Raw genomic sequence first — 22,390 nt, forward strand, 5'->3', positions numbered from 1 at the left:
TTCCCTTTGTTTCTAAAATTATAAAACGGAAAATGCATCAGTCTAACATATGAAGAGCTACAGAGATCAGCCTCTGTGCCTGCCATATAGCAAAAAAAACACAATGTAAAATAGTCTGGAAGTAGCTATTTAGAAGTCATTACACTTATGAACTCAGTAGACACTCAACGAACACTCAACAAAAAGTAATCAGCTCTAAGAGTCCAGATAATTCCACACTGATGACAACATGCCTTTCACCATGCTAAGAAAGGGAAAGGTTCTGAAGCATATGCGAAGCTTCTGAATTGTGACCACGAAGGATTCTATAGGTCCAGCTGTTAGACAAAACACTACCTCGTGTTACCTAGAATACAACTATTCATCTAAACTTTAATTTTTATAATATGGATTCGAATTGCTGACTTCCTGCACTAGAAAGAGAAACTTCAGCAGGGCATGCACAAATATAGATAGGTAGGTAGGTACATAAATAACCTTCAAAATTAACTGTAATAAAAGATCACTAAAATTTTTTAAGCCATCTTTTAAAATATTAATGCTTCCAAAGGATAGCCAGGTCTATACGGAGAAACCCTGTCTCAAAAAATCAAATATACATATATATGTGTGTGGTGGTTTGAACAAGAATGGCCCTCATAGGTTCATATGTTTGAACACTGATCCATTGGTGTGATAACTGAGAAGAATTAGGAAGTGTGTCTTTGTTGGGAAGGATGGCCTTTAAGGCTGGCCTTGAGATTTCAAAGGCCCAAGCCATTCCAGCTAGCTCTATCTGCATGGTGCTTAGGTGTCAGCTCCTGCTCCAGCACCACGTCTACCTGCTGCTCCGGCACCACGCCTACCCGCTGCTCCGGCACCATGCCTACCTGCTTGCTGCACACTCTCCACAGTGGCCACAGACCCCCTCTCTGAAACTGTAGGCCCCATAAACTATGTCTTCTGTAAGTTGCCTTGGCCAGCAGCACAACAGAAAAGTACCTAAGACAGGCAGTATGCCAGATGCATTCAACAAAGTACTCTGTCGCTGAAGTAATAAAAGTATTAATAAGCGTGCACAAAAATCTCTCATAAGCAGTAGTGCTGTTCCTACAGGAAGAATGACAATAGATGCTTTCTGGTAGGAGGCGAGCACCATTACCGAGGGATCCTTCTCATCTTTAAGCTGGCCAACCACCCAACGCAGTCTTCCTGAGAGGGTCTAACCTTCTCTTGGTGTCCCCTGACTGTGCCATTCCTACCGCTCATCTTCCCCTCCGACCACTTCAGGCTCTTCCTCTCTGAGCCCAGGCTGCACTCATGTGATGGCGTCTCTGCACCTGCTGCTGCTTCCCGGGACTCTATAACCCTCGTTACCTACTGACCTGGTAAACTTGACATACTTAAGGCTTTTCTCAGATTTCAGCTTCCTTGATGACCACTCTCATTACAAAACCTACTCTGACAGAACTGGTGTTGCTTCTCTGTGTAGCCCAGTAACAGATGATGGTCTTTGCTATTTACACTAAGCTATAGAGTTTATTACCTCCATTTTCACTATACAGTCATTACCTTTATCAGAATGGTGAAACTGTGCTTAATGTAACATTTTTAAAAAAAAAAAATTTGGTTACATAAATATTTGATGGATACGTACACTTCCAGTGAAGAATTCAGAGAAAGATGGTTGGTCTGCATACCTGAATTTCATCTCTCAGGAAGCTATGATGAATGTCCTTCCTTTCGTTAATTTTCATGCCGGCGTGGTATGTTCTACAGGCTAAGTTCAGTTTCCCAAGTTCAGCAGTAACTTGCTCTGTAATTTTTCTTGAAGGACAATAGATGATGGTTGGACCTTCGAATTCCCAGGCAGAACTGTGGAGAGGCAGGGAAGAGGTAGGGAGACAGAGAAAGCAGACATGCCTGTTACATGTATGTTTCATCACAGTTTGGGATTCATCTTTCATAATCTTTGCTTTCACTAAGTAAATGTCTTAAAGAAGTCAGCAGACTGAAAAACACTTCAGCTCCCTCAAACTGCAGAACATTCTGGAAAGACAAATGTGGAAACGTATGGTGTGAAGGCAAAACCCTGGCATTCAATACTGGCCCAAATTAAAGTTAAAACCAGAAATCACTTTGTTTTAGAAAAAAAAAATTATTCTAAAACTTACAAGGTATGGATAAAAATAAGTCTAGAAAGACAGCACACTAGATGAATCTATTCTCATTTAAGAGATAAGAGGGGCTGGTGAGATGGCTCAGCGGGTAAGAGCACCTGACTGCTCTTCCAAAGGTGCAGAGTTCAAATCCCAGCAACCACATGGTGGCTCACAACCATCCTTGACAGGATCCGACTCCCTCTTCTGGAGTGTCTGAAGACAGCTATAGTGTACTTACATATAATAAATAAATAAATATTAAAAAAAAGAGAGATAAGAGAATAGTTTCATTGTTGCACAAAATATTATACAAGGTTTAAAGATAAAATTTTACTCCAAGGTTTAAGGACGTGTCTGCAGATGATAAACTTGAAAGTTATCTGTGGAATACATCAAGAAGCACCAAAGATATAGATGTGTTATGAATGATCAGAAAAATCTGGACTAAAAATTAATCATCATTACCAGAATCAATATAAATATGGGAAGAAGGCATTTTCATAAGATATTGTAAGGCAAACGACGCCAAAAATGGGAAAATAAAACATCACAAGAAAAGATGGGGGAAGGCACACACATATACGAAAGGCACACGCGCGCGTGCGCACGTGTGCACACACACACACACACACACACACACATATATGAAAGAAGAGGGTCACTATAAAAATTAGCCATAGATATTAAAAATAATGTGCATTGACAAGAACTAAAGATCAGGGGTTAGTAATGACGTGAGTGTAGAAACATCCAGTTTAGAAGAAGCCTTTGACAAGAGAACTTTTCCCCTTCCTGGAAAGGACCGTGTAACAGCAGATTCAAGGAGGCAGCTAGAGCAGCAAAACCCTATCAATACGCTCACCATCCTCCTATTCTAGTCGGAACAGCGAGCACTGCTCTACAACAAATACTAGCCCTTCCTTAATAAGGATCTGTCTTCCCATTTGCATCCTTTCTGGAAGAGGAAAACTCTACCGATGCTCTAGGGCCTTACTTGCTTGGACTTGGTTTGCATTGGTATTGGTATTGGTAGGAGAAAATTCTTTTTCATTATTCAGAGTACTTCATATAAGGAAAATATAAACTTCACTCAGCAGGCAGGATAGAGAATATGGCATTACAAAGGTTCTTCACATATAAAATAAAACATAAAGTATATTTTAAAATACAAATCTTAGAAGTGTAATGGACAGTTTCATCAGTAAAATATCAATGTACATAGGTACTTCCTTATGCCAGAGGATTTAACTAGATCACTTGTATAAAGCATCTAGGACAGTCGTTGGAACATGGACAGACTCTATATAGACTATTAAAAAGTCCCTCCAACAGAGGTAGATCATCTAAATGTAAAGCAGACAGAACTCAGAAGAAATGCTCATGTCATGTTTGTTCATTTAGTTGCAAATTATTAAAAGAACATCTCTTATTTGAATAACAATAGAAAAGAAAAATAATATCAGACAAACTAGTTCCTGGCCACATCTCCTCTGCCCTTGCAAAATACAGATGCTGTGAACACCATGGGAGAGTGGACAAATAGAACATGAAGGCCAATGGTCAGAGAAATCTGAAGCAAAGCCATGTGTCCTGGTCATGGTGGGACCACTGCGCTCATGAACCCTTGTCTGCAGTAGACCAAGCCCCCTCCCCTAGCCAAGGGGTAGACTGTAGACAGCTTCTGGGAGAGGGGGAGCTGGTTTCTGTTAGGGGTGCAACTCCTGACTAGCTGTCCACAAAGTTATGGATGCCCTCTACCAAGGAGCATACGGACAGCACAAATGAGAGCTAATGTGTGATTCACAAATGAAAGATGGCGTGGAGTTGGGGAGCAGTGAAGACAAAGGCTGGGTATGGGAGAAGTTGGGAGAGTAATAAGGGGTGGATATGATCAAAGTATACTATATGAAATGCTAAAAGAATGAATGGAAATATTTTTATATGTGCTTTCATCTAGGTCACTGAATTGATTATATAGTATTACACTCATTTGATCCAAAGCTACATAAAATTTGAGACATTAAATATATATCAAAAAATTGGAAAAAAAATAAAATAACTTCTTTAAAAAATACTTTCATCTAGCGTCCTATCTTTACCTTGCCTTTCGGACGAGAAATGGTTTTAGATCCTGAAGGATGTTCCCTGTTTTTCGTCCAACTTCTAAGTATAGATTTGGCCGATCAAATCCAGTGCAGGTGATCTGAGGGTCTTTCAAGTTTAAGCAGCTTATAATGTCTTCCCGGATCGAAGAGCTTGCAGTAGCGGAGAGTGCAATGACTGGAACCTGGGGGGAAATCCAATACAAACGGATATTTAAAAGGCAGGAAGCACATTGACTTCTCACTATCTTCTGATAAATCCACAGTTATGACCATACAGGAACTATGTCCAAGACACACATGCTATCATTTTGGTTTATTCGAGTATTTATTTCTTTTTGTCGTGTCGGGGATGGTACCCAGGACCTTGGGCATGCTTAGTGAGTGCTCTACCATCAAGCTACAAGCCCTGGGTAAAGAGGGAAAAAAAAGTTTGTCTTTAAAAGAGAAAAGTTATCTCCTACTTAATAAATCAAACACTAAATCCATAAGATTTCAATGCAATTTATCTGGCCCCACTAAATTAAAACTACTTATTAGCCATTTATACTTTAGTGCTAATAGAAGTGGAGATTATGTCTTGTTCTTTTTTAATAATCTGTAACTTGCAATACATAAGCCCCAGCAGGGTTGCAATTTAATAGCCTCGCTACATAAAACAATTCATCTTTTATTTCATGAGAGACTTTCTTCAAAATTATATTGGCATGTGGCTTTTCAGCTGTGGAAGCGAGTCTCCCAACAGCCATGACAACCTCTCTCCTGTCTTACTGAGTTCTCAGTACCGTCCTGGATATACCAAATATGCAGGAAGTGAGACACTGACTACCTGATTCTTAAAGCAACTGACTCATAGGCTATTTTCTAGCACTTCTCGATACAGTGACCATCAAAATCAGGAGGCACAATAGCAAGCAGGAAGACCATTACTACTTTGTTCAGAAATTCACAGGTAGGTGAGCAAAGTATCTCCCATGTAAATGTCTCATGTTTTATAACTATTATAATGGGGATACATTCAACCATGGTACCATTTCATTATCAGAAATGAAAAGAAATGTCTTAAAATTTATTTCTAAATCATTAGCTATTCTATTGCTAAACATTCAATTTTATTTAAAACTATTTTATTACCTGTTACAGATAGAGGAAACAACATCCTAATAAAATTATTCAAACATAATGGTGACTACTTCATAAATGAATTTAAGCACTTATCTTGTATCTAAGTATAAATGTGTGTGCAGTTTGCTAATTTGGAAAGAAATATGTATATAATTTGACTTAAAATTAAAACAAAATACAACCTCTTAGGGATAAGTATGACCAAAGTACACTAAATACATTATGGAAATGTAATGAAACTCATTATTTTAAACAATATAAATTAATAAAAATAAAAGTGTTCCCTTCCAGTCTGTCCCGTTGCCCAGGAACTCCAACCCACCAGTGACACTGGTTCCTTCCAGTCTAGGCTGATGCCCTGAGCAGACCTTGGGCGCAAACTACTCAGTCAGTCCCATAACATCCAGAGGAAGCCTCAGTTCCAAGTACCCTAACATGCCCGGGTTCATAGGATCAGAGGTAAGGAGGGCACAACATCTGCCCCAACACCAGGAGTAATTAGGACCAGCAGGAATCAGGAGCTCCACTTGACCAGTGGCACAGGTCCCATCCCGTCTAAGACATTACCCTGAGCAGATCTTGAGCGTAAACTCCACTGCCAGTCCCCCAACACCCAAAGGAAGCCGCACTCCCAAGTGCTCTAACAGGCCCAAGGCCACAGGATCCCAGGATCCCAGGAGCTTGGTCACACCAGGATCTCAGGGTCCCAGAGGAAGCTTGACTCCCAGGAGCTCTGACACACCCAGGATATCAGGATCACAGGATCTCAGAACCACAGGATCACAGAGACAGCTGAACTCTGAGGACTTCTGACACAACCAAGATAACAGGGAGAAGAGGCTGCAGTCAGATATATCGAGGGCAGTTAGCACTAGAGATAATCAGATGGCCGGAGGCAAGCAGAAGAACATGAGCAACAGAAACCAAGGTGACTTGGCATCATCAGAACCCAATTCTCCCACGATAGTAAGTCCTGGATACATCATCACACCAGAAAGGCAAGATTCAGATCTAAATCACTTCTCAGAATGATGATAGAGGACATTAAGAAGGACATAAATAACTCTCTTAAAGAAATACAGGAGAACACNGATAAACAGCTAGAAGTTCTTAAAGAGGAAGCACAAAACTTCCTTAAAGAATTACCAGAAAACACTATCAAACAGGTGAAAGAAATGAACAAAACCATCCAGGATCTAGAAATGGAACTAGAAACAACAACAAAAAAATCACAAAGGGAGACAACCCTGGAGTTAGAAAACCTAGGAAAGAGATCAGGAGTCATAGATGCAAGCATCACCAACAGAATACAAGAGAGAGAAGAGAGAATCTCAGGTGTAGAGGATACCATACGAAACATTGACACAACAATCAAAGAAAATACAAAAAGCAATAAGCTCCTAACCCAAAACATCCAGGAAATGTAAGACACAATGAGAAGACCAAACCTAAGGATACTAGGTATAGAAGAGAGTGAAGATTCCCAACTTAAAGGGCCAGTAAATATCTTCAACAAAATTATAGAAGAAAACTTCCCTAACCTAAAGAAAGAGATGCCCATGAACATATAAGAAACTTATAGAACTCCAAATAGACTGGACCAGAAAAGAAATACCTCCTGTCACATAATAATCAAAACAACAAATGCACTAAACAAAGAATATTAAAAGCAGTAAGGGAAAAAGGTCAAGTAACATATAAAGGCATACCTACCACCAGACGTCTCACCAGAGACTATGAAAGCCAGAAGATCCTGGGCAGATGTTATACAGACCCTAAGAGTACACAAATGCCAGCCCAGGCTACTATACCCAGCAAAACTCTCAATTACCATAGATGGAGAAACCAAGATATTCCATGACAAAACCAAATTTACACAATATCTTTCCACAAATTCATCTCTACAAAGGATAATAGATGGAAAACACCAACACAAGGAGGGAAACTACACCCTAGAAAAAGCAAGAAAGTAATCTTTCAACAAACAAAAAGAAGATAGCCACACAAACATAACTCCACCTCTAACAACAACAACAACAACAACAACAAAAAACAAACAGGAATAACAATCACTTTTCCTTAATATCTCTTAACATCAATGGACTCAATTCCTCAAAAAAGACATAGACTAACAGACTTATGGGACACAGTGAAAGCAGTGGTAGGAGGAAAACTCACAGCCCTGAGTCCCTCCAAAAAGAAACTGGAGAGAGCTTACACTAGCAGCTTGACAGAACACCTGAAAGTTCTAGAACAAAAAGAAGCAAATACACTCAAGAGGAGGAGACAGCAGGAAATAAATCAAACTCAGGGCTGAAACCAACCAAATAGAAACAAAAAGAACTACACAAAGAATCAACAAAACCAGGAACTGGTTCTTTGAAAAAAAAATCAACAAGATAAATAAACCCTTAGCCAGAGAAACCAGAGGGCACAGAGACAGTATCCAAATTTATAAAATCAGAAATGAAAATGGAAACATAACAACAAAGCATATCTTAAAATAACTATTCTGTTTGTTGGATATCAACAGTTGAAAATATTAAAACCATGTTCTAAAAACATCATGGAAATATTATCGATAATTTTTCTCACTGTGCTTGAAATTAGCATTTTCTTAATGTTAACTTCAAAGAGTTTTTGCTATTTTGAAATTTTTAAAATATACTTACTGATAAAATAATTTCACCAGGCAGTGGTGGCGCATGCCTTTAATCCCAGCACTTGGAAGACAGAGGCAGGCGGATTTCTGAGTTCGAGTTCGAGGCCAGCTTGGTCTACAGAGTGAGTTCCAGGACAGCCAGGGCTATACAGAGAAACCCTGTCTCAAAAACAAACAAATAAAAAATTATAATTTCTCTCCTAGAAACACTGATAATCTTTTTTAAATAAACTGATTGTTAGACAATGTACACAGATATATAATGTGTTCTAAATACTTTCTCACTATGTCAGGTAGTATCATATAAGGGCTTTTGAATATATTTCTTAGTGATTCATTTTTAATATTTTATACTCTTTTATTATGCTTAACTCCCAAAGAATAGTCTGTATGTTTTGAAACAATTTAGTAGTCAATATTAGATATAGGATCCTCAGTTTTGGATAGTATTAAATATTCATTAATGATATTTTTAGGATATGAAAATATTTTTATGTATTACTTGATTATCAAAATACTCAATATTATTAATATGTTTGATGTATAAAATTCATTTAAATAATAAACAAATTAAGAAAAAAGTACCTTCAGGATTATAAATCATTAATTTGAAAACTATAACATAAACATCTTTAAATTTTAGATTACAAGCTTTGCTGCTCTGTTCAGTAACTTGGTTAATTCTTCTTTATACAACAATATAAATTAAGAATGCTAAACAAAACTACTAAGAAATACTTAAGAAAGAACATTGTCATTTACGGTATTTTCAGTTTCAGTTGATTGCTGGTTTTTATTTGAATCTCACAAAATATTAATATCAGTGTTTTTGCCTTTCATAGTCTACTTTTTCAGTTAGCTTTGTTGTAGAAATAGATTTTTCTAGTCTTTAAAAATGTAAATATTATAGGTACATAAACTCCCAATAAGTTGATCCTCCATAACAACATTGAATGTTACTTCAATTATGATTTATGTACTTAAGGATCATTTTTATTTATTATTTTACGTGTGTGTGTGTGTGTGTGTGTGTGTGTGTGTGTGTGTGTGTGTGAAGTCCTCCTCAAAGGCCAGAGCTGTCAGACAACCCTGGAGCTGGGTGGGATTGGAATTGGCCTCTCCTCTCATGGAAGAGCAATGTGAACATCTAACCTCTGAGCCACATCTGTAGCTCAATTTATCATTTTTTTTACCTTTAAATTTTTACTGCAATAGATATCTATGAAAATAAAAGACTTTCATAGTTAAAAATAAAAGTGTTCAATATAAAATAAATATTACCCATAAAAATAATATAGACTTGGACAAAGCTTCTAGCATTATTTAATTTTTGTTGGCTTAGAAAAATAAAGTTTGAGCTGGGCGTGGTGGCACACACCTTTAATCCCAGCACTCGGGAGGCAGAGGCAAGTGGATTTCTGAGTTCGAGGCCAGCCTGGTCTACAAAGTGAGTTTCAGGACAGCTGGGGCTATACAGAGAAACCCTGTCTCGAAAAAACAAATAAACAAACAAAAAACAAACAAAAAAACAAACAAAAAAGAAAAAAAAAAAAGAAAGTTTATTTTCAGTCACACACAGAAAGGAAATGTTAAGTGGCTGAAGGCATGGCTCACTGGGAAAGTATGAGCCTGTCAAGACCTTGAGTTTGGTCCTCAACAGTAAATTAATTATGAAACAGCTACTCTTACAATTAAAATAACTTAATTAGATTAAACCGTATCCAAAGTCATACAAAAATAAACTCAATGAAACCAAGTAATTAGGATAATTTTTTGTATTGTCTATTTTTAAATTTGTGAAACCACTTTAAAATGTAACCCCCACATTAATCTTTAGGCTAATAATCAGACTGTTCTCTGTGTTGGGAATGTATATGTAATGATTAAGTCATGCAGAGCCCTGTTTCGAAGAAATCAGATTCTCTTATCAAGCATTACAATGGTTGATTAATAGTTGATAGAAGATACTATAACAGACACAGCCTGACAGTAAGGACTCCTGGGTGTGCAGAGGACCCTGTCAGGGGCGGTGGCACACGCCTGTGATCCCAGCACTCAGGAGGGTGAGGAAAAGGGCAGCAGGGGTGGAGTTTGTCCCCAGCTACACAGTGATACCCTGTCTAAAAAAAAGAAAAACTAAAACTAAAAAACAACAACAACAAACTTAATTAACATTTTTAAAAGAAATGTAACAGTTTCCTAGGAATTTACACTTTTAACCTTACATGTTCAGGAGGCAGGCCATTCACTGAGCCAGAGTGCCTTCTTCTGTGTCTCTGTCTTGAACCCTTGTTTCAATATGCTCCCTATCTTTATAACAATTCTGCAAAGAACAAGAACATAAGGGTTCCTAACCCTGCTTACTTTTGCCTTCAGGAAGGCACCAAGGCTTGTCATAAACCTGCATGATCAAAATCTCATCCTATACATACAAACTGCTTGTTTCTAAAGTTGAACATTAAAAACCTAGCAATCCAATTACATCTTCTCAGCTTCTAAATTTTCCCTGTTTTACTTCTTTAATAATTCTTCTCAAATCTTCTATCTCATGCTTACTAACAACATTCATTAGTGATCTAAATGTTTATTTAAGTAATAAGTTCTTAGGAAAGACTCAATTTTCTGCATAACTGTGTTTTCCCAGGGAACTTTCATTAATTTGATTCTTGTTTACACTAGTCTTTTGTTATCCCAGCTCTAGCTTTTGGAGGGAGGCCTTTAACAGTGAGAAATATAAGACTCGCATGAGGTGTGCAGCAAATATCCACCAGTGAAGGGACAGTGAAGGGTTCATCCAAGCACCGGAACTTTGTCAAACAGCACCTTCAGGACACTGGGCATCACCACACACACACATACACACACACACACACACACACACACACACACACACCTAGATGCTGTGACACACACTCGAAATTCCAGATTGTAATACTGGCACCAAGTAGATGATCTCAGTGAATGGCCTGTCTTCCTCAACAGACTTATCAGACCAGAACTTTACTGATAGACCGCCTTTGCATAAGCAAAGGGGCTGAACAATATTTTAAGAATCAAAGAAAAAGGACGGTGACCTTATGCCAAATATAAAGAGATATAGAGGTTCCTGGGACTCCCAGGCCAGCCACTCCATCCCACTTGGCTAGCTCTAGGCCAGTAAAAGATCCTGTTTCTGAAAAACAATGTGGATTGTACCTGAGGAACAGCACCCAAGAAAGACGTGTAGCCTCTATACACACATGAACTCCACACAACACACATAAACATATCTACAAAAGCATGCTAAGTGCTTAATGCTATTCGGGGTATTAGAGCTAGCACCTAAAAAGGTTCCATTATAACTAGTGCAGTCACAAAACAGCAGAAGAAATTTCTTTCTGCATGGGAATTTCAATGGTGGAGAATTTCAAATGCTAACATATTCCCCTCTGACTCTGGTAAGGGCTCAACTTAAGAAAAAGTGAAATGAGAGAGACAGAGAGAGCTACATGGCTGCTAGATCTTTTAGTAAAAAATTTCAGTTTTCTTATAAAGTCCTCACTCAAGCAGACTGCTAGCAGGAAAAATATTGTAAACTCACTACAACATTCCAAAGACATAGTGAGGAATATTGCTCTTCCAACTAAAAAGTAGAATAAAAAATAACAGTTATGAAAATGAATGTGACTAGAATGGATCCCTCAGAAGTCTGCGGCATTTTATAATGTGAAAATTTTAGTCAAGGACAAGGCTTACAAATAGCGCATGAATCAGTACTGAGAAAGGGGCCACATACCCTCATTTGATGGGCTATTTCCAGGCCGTTTTTGTGGCTACAGCACAATTATAAATAGTCTAACCTGTTTAACCTGTTTGAGAAGAAAGCTGGTCACATGCAGAATTATATTGGTGTCTACATATATCAAGCACTTAGCACCAGGAATTTGTTCTTTAAGTTGGCTAGCCTTGATTTCCTTGGTAAGAGTCACCAGTTGTTGACAAAGTAAGCAACAAAACCTAATAAATATATAATGCAGATTAATCTTAAGACGCTGTACACTGAGGTGAAGCTTAATTACATGCTCCATGAAACAACAGTTGAGAGAAAAACCTAGCTATCCTTTTTCTAAATTGGATCACATTACTACTTCACGCTCTGTGTGATGCACACAGATTTTAGACAATCTCTTCTCCCAGTTACTTAGTGTCTACCATTCTGATCTTTTTAATGGGTCCTTACGACAAATTAGTGGGAAGAGTCAATATACCTCATAGTCTTCAAAAATCCATCCTCCTGGTTAGATACAAACTTTGATGGCTATGCAGAACTTTCACCTGGCTGTCACCTCTCTGGGCTCACCTTGGAGATTCCTTCCAAATGGGATCTTTGTGTGAATTGTTTGATGGTTTCAAGCATTTTTAGGTTTGCTATACTAACTTGGTGTAGTGAATCCAACAGTAATCCCAGTGTAACAGGATTAGAACAGTAAGATCAAGGTCAATAGGAAAACGAATATCCACCAGGTGGCGTTTCTTCCCACCCCCTAACAGAGTCAGTTCTTAAAACCACAGGGACAAAGGCTCCTCCGCCTCTGCTGAGGAACAAGCTGCCCAGTGTCTCAACTGGAGGAATCCACTGTTTCATCACTGCAAGAACTGAGAGTGATCTCATTATGTCCAGAGTTAGAGATAATAAAAGATTTAATTCCACCTGAAGAGTACTTGAGAACCGCTTAAATTATTTAAAACTCCTTTAACGCAATCCTAGAATCAAAGGCCTAGGAAAGGCTTACACAAGCATCCTCTTGATTTCCAATTCCACAGCTCACTCTGTCTCATTAAATCACCCTAAGTCAGTGGGAACCAGTCCTTCAGAGCAGCGTTCAGTGACCCGTGCTGTGGGACACCTTCATTTGCCTTCCCATGTGCGACTGTGCTATGTATGGGCACGACTCATCTTTCTGTACTGCCCGCACCATTCCGTGCATGGTGCACGGTTTGTTTCCACTGCCTCTACTTCCCTGGATGTGGATCTCAACTCCCTCGAGGGGCTATGAACTACCTAAGGGTAGAAAATATAGCTTGTCTCTTTCAAATCATTTGTGTTGAAATCAGCACAGCATATTATGGTACAGCTATATATTACCCAACTCTTTTATAACTACCTATATAGGAAAGTTACTTCGCTAATACCCAGCTTTCTGACCAGAATTAATTGATTCATGTAATTATTAAGCAACTGCTATGAATCAAATACTACTACTGCTTATATAAACCAAAAGAAAGAAAACTTCCTCTTGTTATGGTTTAGATACAAACTGCCATATCTGTGTGTAGAAGGGTGAATCTCCAAGTCATACACCCAACCACTGAGAGGTGATTGGATAATGATGGCTGTAACCTGACCCAAAGGCTTAATTCACTGATGGATTCCATTTAGAATCTAATGCCATCATTTGGGCATGAAAGTGAAAGACTACATAAGATAACCTCAGTGAGATGTGATACCATCATGTACTGCACAGAAGACACAGAACTAGGGGACGGATTCAGAAGTATCACTTTGAACACTGTATAGAAATAGACTGAAGATGGAAACCAGGCGGTTATTGTAATAGCCTACATGAAGGAAGATATAGGCTAGCACCAGGGCTATGGCAGGGATCAAGAGAGAAGTGATTAGCATCTGTATAGACTTGGAAGATCACTCACAGGCTTTCCTTACTGGTGAAATGTATGCTGCAGAGTGGTAACAATAAACGAGCTCCCAGGCAGAGTGGTACACACTCGCAGTCCAGGCACTGGGTACACTGAGGCAGGAGGATCTCTTGTTTAGTCAGGGCTGCATAGCAAAGCTCTCTGGTACTGCTATTAAACAAGGTGATAGAGTCTGAGGGAAAAGCACTCGGAGTGGGAAGAATGTCAGGAGCCTGTCTTGGATGGGCTAAGTTTGAGATTCCTACTAGGAACCCAAAGAGCAAACCCTCAAGTTGGCAATTGTGTGTATATACATATCCTATACATCTCCTATAATATGTGTAATTTATATTCAATTAAATTCTAAAACATAATGTAGTGCAACACCAAGAGCTGGTAAGTAGGCAGAGGAACTCAGTCACATCTTGGTGGTACTAATCCAAGTTGTAGATTTGAGGGCGAGAGAGAGAGAGAGAGAGAGAGAGAGAGAGAGAGAGAGAGAGAGAGAGAGAGAGAGAAACACTAAAACAGGGACCAGATGCCAACCTTAATGAAACAAGAAGGTACACAGGAACAGAAGAGACCTGAGGAGAAGGGCATGCTGTGAAAGAAAGCAAGCAAGGAGAATAAGCTGTCCTTTGACAACTGAAGAAATATGATGGCATTAATGGCTAACTTAATGAATGGTTCTGAAGACTGAGACAAGAGTGTCTGATCCAAGGCCAGATACATCTTAGACCTCAAATACAATAGTTTATTTTCCTTTGATATTCCATCTGCTATCTGTAGCATTATGTTTCTGCTACTGTTTTTGACTTACTTAATCACTGCTCAATCAAATCTTTATGAGAAAACCCAAAAGAAAGATGTCATTTTAAACAGCAATTTGCTATTAATATGTAAGACTGATGATTAAGTAAACAAAGTCAGATGATCTGACCAAAAGGATAAAAACTTTCAATGTTCTTCTTGGTTTAACCCCTTTAACTATGAAGCATGTGCACACTAACTCTCTATCACAGGGCCTAAATGTAGGCCACTTCATTAATTCAATCAAAATTAATATAGCGGACTACAGACCAAAAAAACAGGCTGACAAAAACACATTCAAAAGATTCTCAACAAAGAGGCAAAAGCAATTAAGTAAATAAAAAGCCTTCTTTTCACCCAGTTTGGGGGAGGGGGACTGGGTCTCCTCTGCCATATAGTGTGGGATGGGGCACATGTCACTGTACTTCACAGACTCAATGTCTTCACACAGCTCATGTCTTCACACTTGCACGACAAGCTCTTTACCTGCTGTGACATCTCTGTACCCTGTCAGACTTAAATTTACATCATTCACATTTCAGGAAAAACTACAGGGAGAAAATTTCAAGATCTGAGACCGAGAAACAAAATCCATAAAAGAAAAAAAAAAAACTTATAATGTTTTTCTTTATAAAAGATTGTGAAAATAGAAGAAAAAAATAAAACGTATAAAGAAATATTTACAAGCTCAATATCCAACTAAGAACTCACATTTATAATCATTTAATTCTTAGCAGTTAACAAACGGACTGCTGAGATGGCTCAGTGAGTGCTAGGACATGAGCATGGATCTCCAGAACCAACAGAAAAGCCAGGCACAGGGTGCACACCTAGGAGCCCCGTGTTCTAGAGGAGAAAGAACCCAGGGGCTTGGTGACCTGCTAGTCTAGCACAAGGGAGGAGCTCCCTGGCTCCTGAGACTGTGTTTCAAACAAAACAGGGTAGAAAGTAACAGAGGAAGACAGCAGCATCAACCCCTGGCCTCTGCAGGGGCTGCACTGCAGAGCATACCACAGAGATACATGCACATAAGCACACCCCTACCCCCTCTCTCCCTCCCTCCTTCCTTCTCTCTCCCTCCTTATTTCTCTCCCTCCCTCTGTCTCCCTGCATTCCCCCCCACACGTGCTTAACAGAAAAAATACAACCCAATTAAACTAGGCATTTAACCAAATAAGAAGCTCACAAAAGATGTTCAACACCACTAGCTATTAGAGAAATGCAAATTGAAAACACAAGCTACCACTCTACTGGGATCATAATTGCTAAAATACTACATAGTAGTAAGACAAAACGGTGGCAAGAAAGAGAAGAAGCTATGGTTCCTAAGCTGCTGAGGAGGGGATGATACAAAAGGAGCAGCCAGCCTAAGAGTAGCACTAGGGTCTCCCTAAAACTGAAACCAGCACTTCCCATAGATCCCAGAACCCGCTATCCTGCCATTTATCCCAGGAAACTACAACTTATGTTCACAGGCTTTATAGCCACTGACCTGGACCCTGGGAATATAGACAAATGTTTATAGTATCCTCATTCATAATATCCTAAATCCAACAAACAACCTAAAAGTTTTCTACAAACTGTGATGAGTAGAAATGATGCAGTCCCCAGCCCATTTCACAGTGGCCATTAGTGAGGAACACAAAGTAACTACGTTTTTTTTATGGACTACTTAAGAAAAGAGAACTGTATGTCAAAGCCATACTGTACTACGCACCCGCCCTTTCCATTTACCACACACCTGCCCCCTCCATCCACTACACTCCCATCTCATCCACTTCACACCCACCTTCTCCATCCACAATGGCGTTTTCTGATTTCAGATTCTCATGAACAACCATGTCTGAATATACTAAATGAAAAGTTATCCCAAAAACAACAACAACAACAAAANCAACAACAGCAACAACAAAAAAACCCAAAACCCAACTTACTTTTCCTTTATCTTTCCCCTAAGATAGGACAGCCCTGGCTATCCTAGGACTTACGCTATAAACCAGGCTGCCCTCAAACTCAGAGATCCGCCTGCTTCTGTCTTCCGAGTGCTGGGATTAAAGGCGTGCTGAGTAACATGATGAAATTCCGCACTGTACTCTCAAAGATGTCACCCCATTCTCCCCATGGAGGAATGACCCCTTGGTTCAGAGCATCCACACAATCCACGGTGTCCCCCATTAGCTATTTACTAACCACCTCAGTTATGAGACTAGGAAGTGCTTATGGTTGGGTGCCACATACTCTACTTAATCATGAGCCACACTGTCAAGAATAATGATTGTGGTCATTCTTGCTATAGTATATTGTCACAGATAGTCATTTTAAAAATTCTTCCACTGTGCATTGTGCATAATTTACATTAAGGGGGTGTTTCCAGGCATCCACAGATTCTTGAAACTGTACTCCCTGTCACTAAGGAATAGTAACTGCCATTTTTATCTGGCATGTTTAAAACTTGTTTTCCAGCTCTTGTCCCAGGGAAGAGCATCCAACTCTGTGAGTAGGAATGTGGCACAACACAAAGTCACACATGAACTAAAACAGAGGCATCTCTGTGATGTTTCTGAATAACACAATTTCGTGATTCTTGAGGGAGAACCTTGTAGATGACACTGGAGTAGCTCAATGTCACAGACTGGACACTCCTGTTCAGAGTATTCCTTAGTAAGCTACACAACAACCTCAAAAGGAAGCCAACATGAGAATTTTAAAAACTAAATATGCCCCCCTGTTCATACCTGAGACCTCCCTTTTATAGAGAAGTCTTGAGATGTGTGGACATTACCTAGTCCTGGAAAGGCCTTGATGAAAATGTCACTTCAAGACAGTAAATTCAGGGTTGGGGATTTAGCCTGGTGGTAGAAGCCTGGGGTCAATCCTCAGCTGAGATGGGTGGGGTATGGGCATCAGATCTGGCAAAGCTTACCAATGGGAGTGCTGTTTTAATGGAGCCCAGCGTCCTGAATGAACTTCTAAAATCATGGCCCCACTCTGAAATGCAGTGAGCCTCATCCACAGCAAGGAGCGTGATGCCTAAACAGAAGAAAATATACAGGAAAATAAGGCTCAAAAGGAAAATGTCAATATTGTTTGTTCCTATTGGAACGTATACCTTCAAAAGTATAAGCCAAATCAAAGTATTGGGCTCAAACACACACCCATAAGAAGCATAAATAATACCAGATAACAGCAAACTTCATAAGTCAGAATAGGAGGTAAGAGGAGAAATGAATAAAAGAGGTTAGCATTCAGGAAATGCTTACGTCGTAATTCAAACAACACACTCTCTTTCAGCTTTCATTACTATTCCTCAAAGACATAAATTGCTTACTATTACTGTGTCCCAAAATTATCACTTATAAACCATCTGCAACAATATCCTTTCAAAAGAACTGTTCCATTTCTTTTTGGTGATAATGTTAATCTTATCTTATAGATTAGCTATCAACCGAGACAAATAGTCAGCACATTTCTACTGAGACTAAGTACGTCATTATCTGCAATCGGGCACATATCATATTACAGGAAGTTCCTCTGAAATGCCAATAACTGAAGACGAGATGACATCCACATTGGCTAACATAAAACGGCTTGGGGAGAACTAATTCCCACCATGTGCAAAGTAAGTAGTGAAAAGGAACGTAACCCTCCACTCTGCCCCACACCACACATTAAAACAAGATCAATGGTGGCTTAATGCATCGTAAAGGGTTTCATTATATAGTCATCAAAACATCTTCAGACATTTCAAAGAACTAACTAGTAATGCCTTTGCCCTTATCAAATTAGTACTTTTAAGAGGAAAATAACCTTTGTTATTTGCTAATATGGTCTATCAGTGAGGTGATTGAAAACATGTGCTTTAGAATTAGACTGGCTGTACACAAAGGCTTGAGCAAGCTACAAATCTTTTCAGTTCTCAGTTTCCTCAAAACTACACTGTGGACCTGCTAAGCAGGCTCAGTGGGTAAAAGCCTGAGAACTTGAGTTCAACCCTCGAAAACCACAGAGAGAACTGACTCCCACTGTATTCTCTTACACAATTGTTCTCTGACCTCTACAAATACACTGTGGTATTATACACACACACACACAAAATGACCACCACCACCACCACCACCACAACCATCATCACCACCACCATCACCACCAGTAGCACCAGCAGCACAAACAGTGTCGTAAGTAAAAAACACAGTAGATAGTAACAGCACCTAATACTTACTATTCTTAAGGTTAAATTAGAACATTCACATAAAATACTCAGGTAACGCTGTGCCCAAAAAGAGCTTAATAAAAATATACTTGTTGTTATTACTACATGGTCATTATGATTTAAAGCCCTTTTAAGACCCAATGTGGAAGCACATGCATGGAATTCAGGATCAGGAATTCAAGGCTATCTTCAGCCACAAAGAAAGTTCAAGACTGGCCTGAGCTGCAGGAGGCCCTATCTAAATAAGAAAATTAAATTAATCCTTTTCTGGGTAACCAAAATACACTTGACCTCAAGGTTCTTACGATTCAGAAGAGGAAACAAAAGAAACAAGCAACTCGTTGAGATTATGAGCTACACTGATGTCCTCAGACTACGAGAACGAAGGAAGCAAAGAGGCAAATGCTCATTTTATACCACTGAGTGATTGGGGAAATTCCAGTGTTATTCACACACTTATTCTGAATGTAGAAATTAACATGGCTAGTTTTTAAGTTAAAAGAGTTAGAAGCCTTTAGTTGTAGATCTGACAAGCAGTTAATAGGGTTGAACCTTCACCTGCATAGTTAATTCAGACAAGCTTTGGCAAAATTCACTCTGAATGCAAAAGTTCAAGTGTCTTCCAAGGTCCTGTAGATATTTCATTTAGGCATCTGTCACTCAAATCCCATTCCCAAAGTTAAAAGACAATCACAAGTGCACCTGGGAAGGCATCCCCATATAAACTATGCCTGCTATTTCTGTTATAGATCTAGACTCCTTAAAAAAAAAATGTAACATTTACCTAAAAATGACAAATCTGATTAGTTAAATGTCAGACTACTGTACAAATAACATCCCGAGTATATTCATTTTTGTAGGCTTTTTACAGTGTCCTGCAAACAAAAGCCAGTGGGAAATATTTTTTTAAATTTTCATTTTCCTTATCCCTTTTTCTAAATCACCCAGGGAAATATTTTTATCTATTAAAAGCAAAGAATTCTGCTCTAGTGATGAAAACCTTACACATGTTATCTGGTTTGGTTTGCTCACTTGTGTGTATGTTTTTAAAACAGGAGGGCGGTCCGACTATCCGATCCTCCTGTATCATCCTCCTAAGCTGATTCAAAGGGAGGGAGGGATAAGAGTAAGAAAACCACAATAAACAAAACATACAGTGTCTAAGGCGAGCAAGGGGGGAGTGGGTAAAGCCACTTCCCTTTGGCATAACAGCAAATGCCTGGAACCCACATGGCTGACAGAGAGGACTAACTCCCCTTCTCCTTCAAGTTACCCTCTGACCACAAACACCAACACATGGAGTAAAAACAAAAATAAATTAAATTGAATGAGGTTTTAAGTCAGGCCTGGCGCATGCTAGGCAAACGGAATCATTGAACAGTGTCCTCGGCTCGGCAGTATTGACCATTTACCTCATAAAAAGTTATAACTACTTGTCAAAGGCTCTTAATGTTTATTTACTTACAGGAGTTATTAATTTAACATCACTATAAATTAAAACAAATAAACACTAAAAGTGGACTAAAATATACTCAGAATACAGAGTAACTGATAACCAGGTTTTTAGATCTAACCATGAAATTGATCTATAAGGTAGATCTATAAGGCTATAGATCTATAAGGTAAATCTATAAGGCTAAACCCATAGAGAGATGCTTGAAGGAGCTCCTTCCAGCCATTACAGACTGGACATCAAACTTATTTTCCATTACAGGCAAAAACATGCCAATGAGAGCTAACAGAGAGCATAGGCACACTTCAATAATGTATTTCCTTAAATATTAATTTATTCCCTCATTCTTTGTTGCTTTCAACACATACTGAAATATAAAAGTCTGTTCTCTTTTTATTTGTTTTTTTTTTCACTTTTCTTCTTTCTTTCTTTCTTTCTTTCTTTCTTTCTTTCTTATTGGATATTTTCTTTATTTACATTTCAAATATCCCCTTTCCTTGTTACCTCCCCCCCCCAATCCCCTATCCCATTCCCCATCCCCCTGCCTCCATGAGGGTGGGTGTTCCCCCACCCAGACTCCTGCCTCCCCAGCCTCAAATTCCCCTACACTGGGGTATCGAGCCTTCACAGGACCAAGGGCCTCTCCTCCCATGAATGCCTAACAAGACAGATACTATTAAGTGACGGGGTACATGTCTTTGTTACCATGACCAAAGCGACTCGCATCAATGATGGAAACCAATGTGGGAACTCAAGCAGGGAAGAGACCTAGAGGCAGGAGCCTGAAGTGAAATGAAATGTTCAGTGAAGCCTTTGTGTTTAGCTTTGAGTGAAATGTTTCAGCGAAGCCTCTGCTGTATTTGGGTTAACGAGTAGAGGCTGAGAAATTGTTTTGAGATTATCTGAAGAAACGTTGTCTCCCTGCAAAGTCTGCAGACGGTACTACACAAGAGCTTGCAGCTGCATAAACCTTGGTCCTAAGGTACTCCTGGCAAGCTTGAGGTTCTTACCTTTGATTATGCCTAGCCATGGTCAAAAGGGACTGAGATCTGTGTGGGTCGTCTGCTCTCTCGAGCAGCAAACACAAGATAACAACTGTGGTGGTTGAAACTTTTCCTAGCCCCAATTAACCGTGAAAAATGTTTGAATAAAGTAACTGGAGTGAGCCTTCCCATGAAGGTTGAACCCCTCTGCTCCTTCCGAAAATGATGGCTTAGCATCTTGGTGAGCTTCTCTCTCTACTGTGGCACCAACAAGCAACACCAATCAATACAAGCTCATGCAGAACCCACGGAGGAATGCTGCTTACTGGTTTGCTCCCCATAGCTTGTTCAGCCTGTTTTCTTATACCACCCAAGACCACCAGGCCAGAGATGATACCATCCATGATGGGATTGGCCCTCTACCATCAATCCCTAATTGAATGTTCTACAGGATTGCCTTCATCTTGACCTTATGGAGACATTTTCTTAATTGAGTTCCCTCCTCTCTGATGACCCTAGCTTAAATCAAGTTGACAATCAACTAGCTAGTCCAGTACAATACTAAAAACTTAACCTATATGAAATTACTTAATACCTAATTCTTCAAAAAAAAATCCCACAAATTGGGAAAACAATTTTATCTGATAAGTTGGATAAAATTCAAATGAAAGTTTTGAATATGGATGGTGTTTGTTTCCTTTGGAGCTCTTACCTAAACCTGATCACACTTCCACCACAAAAAAACAAAAACAAAAAACAAATGTTTCAGCATAAACTATATCAGCATTTAACCTATTTTGTACTTATATTTTCTAAGAAATACGCCACTTAACAGCACTGTTCTAAATTGTGAAGGGTGATTCTGATGAACAAGAATGAGGAACCACACACTGACTTCATTTAGACTCAGAATACGAAACAAGACAAATTCCAGACTCTAGGACTCAGCATTCATTCAGCTATGCACAGAATAGACAACTGTGTGCCATGTCCTTCACGAAGGAGTCAGAGACCAGTAGGATCAGAGACGTCTCAAAAGGGTTGAGTTTGACAGGGATGCAGACACGCTTGTATACAAACATAACACCCTCCCAGGAGTCCCACCTCTATGGAATGAGGAGTTATACAGCATTATAAAATGGGACAACCGTCAAACTGGTCAGCACTTTCCTAGAGGAGCAAATGTTTGAATTAAGCCTTTAACAAAACTGGAATCTAGTTTCCAACC

At 39.2% G+C, this 22,390-nt stretch overlaps 1 protein-coding gene across 5 annotated transcripts in view; it reads right to left on the reverse strand.

Annotated features, from left to right (window-relative positions):
* The window catches only part of Wrn (WRN RecQ like helicase), a 131,334-nt gene that overhangs the window by 47,455 nt on the left and 61,489 nt on the right, over window positions 1–22,390 (reverse strand). For all 5 annotated transcript variants that reach the window (XM_029532084.1, XM_029532081.1, XM_029532083.1 and 2 more), the window contains 3 exons: window positions 17,440–17,546; window positions 4,241–4,428; window positions 1,680–1,854 (listed from right to left, as the gene is read on the reverse strand). In XM_029532084.1, coding sequence (XP_029387944.1) covers window positions 1,680–1,854; window positions 4,241–4,428; window positions 17,440–17,546 — 470 coding nt within the window. The remainder of the gene's footprint in view (window positions 1–1,679; window positions 1,855–4,240; window positions 4,429–17,439; window positions 17,547–22,390) is intronic.

The sequence above is a fragment of the Mus pahari genome, chromosome 19 (assembly GCF_900095145.1).
Source record: "Mus pahari chromosome 19, PAHARI_EIJ_v1.1, whole genome shotgun sequence".
Lineage (NCBI taxonomy): Eukaryota > Metazoa > Chordata > Mammalia > Rodentia > Muridae > Mus > Mus pahari.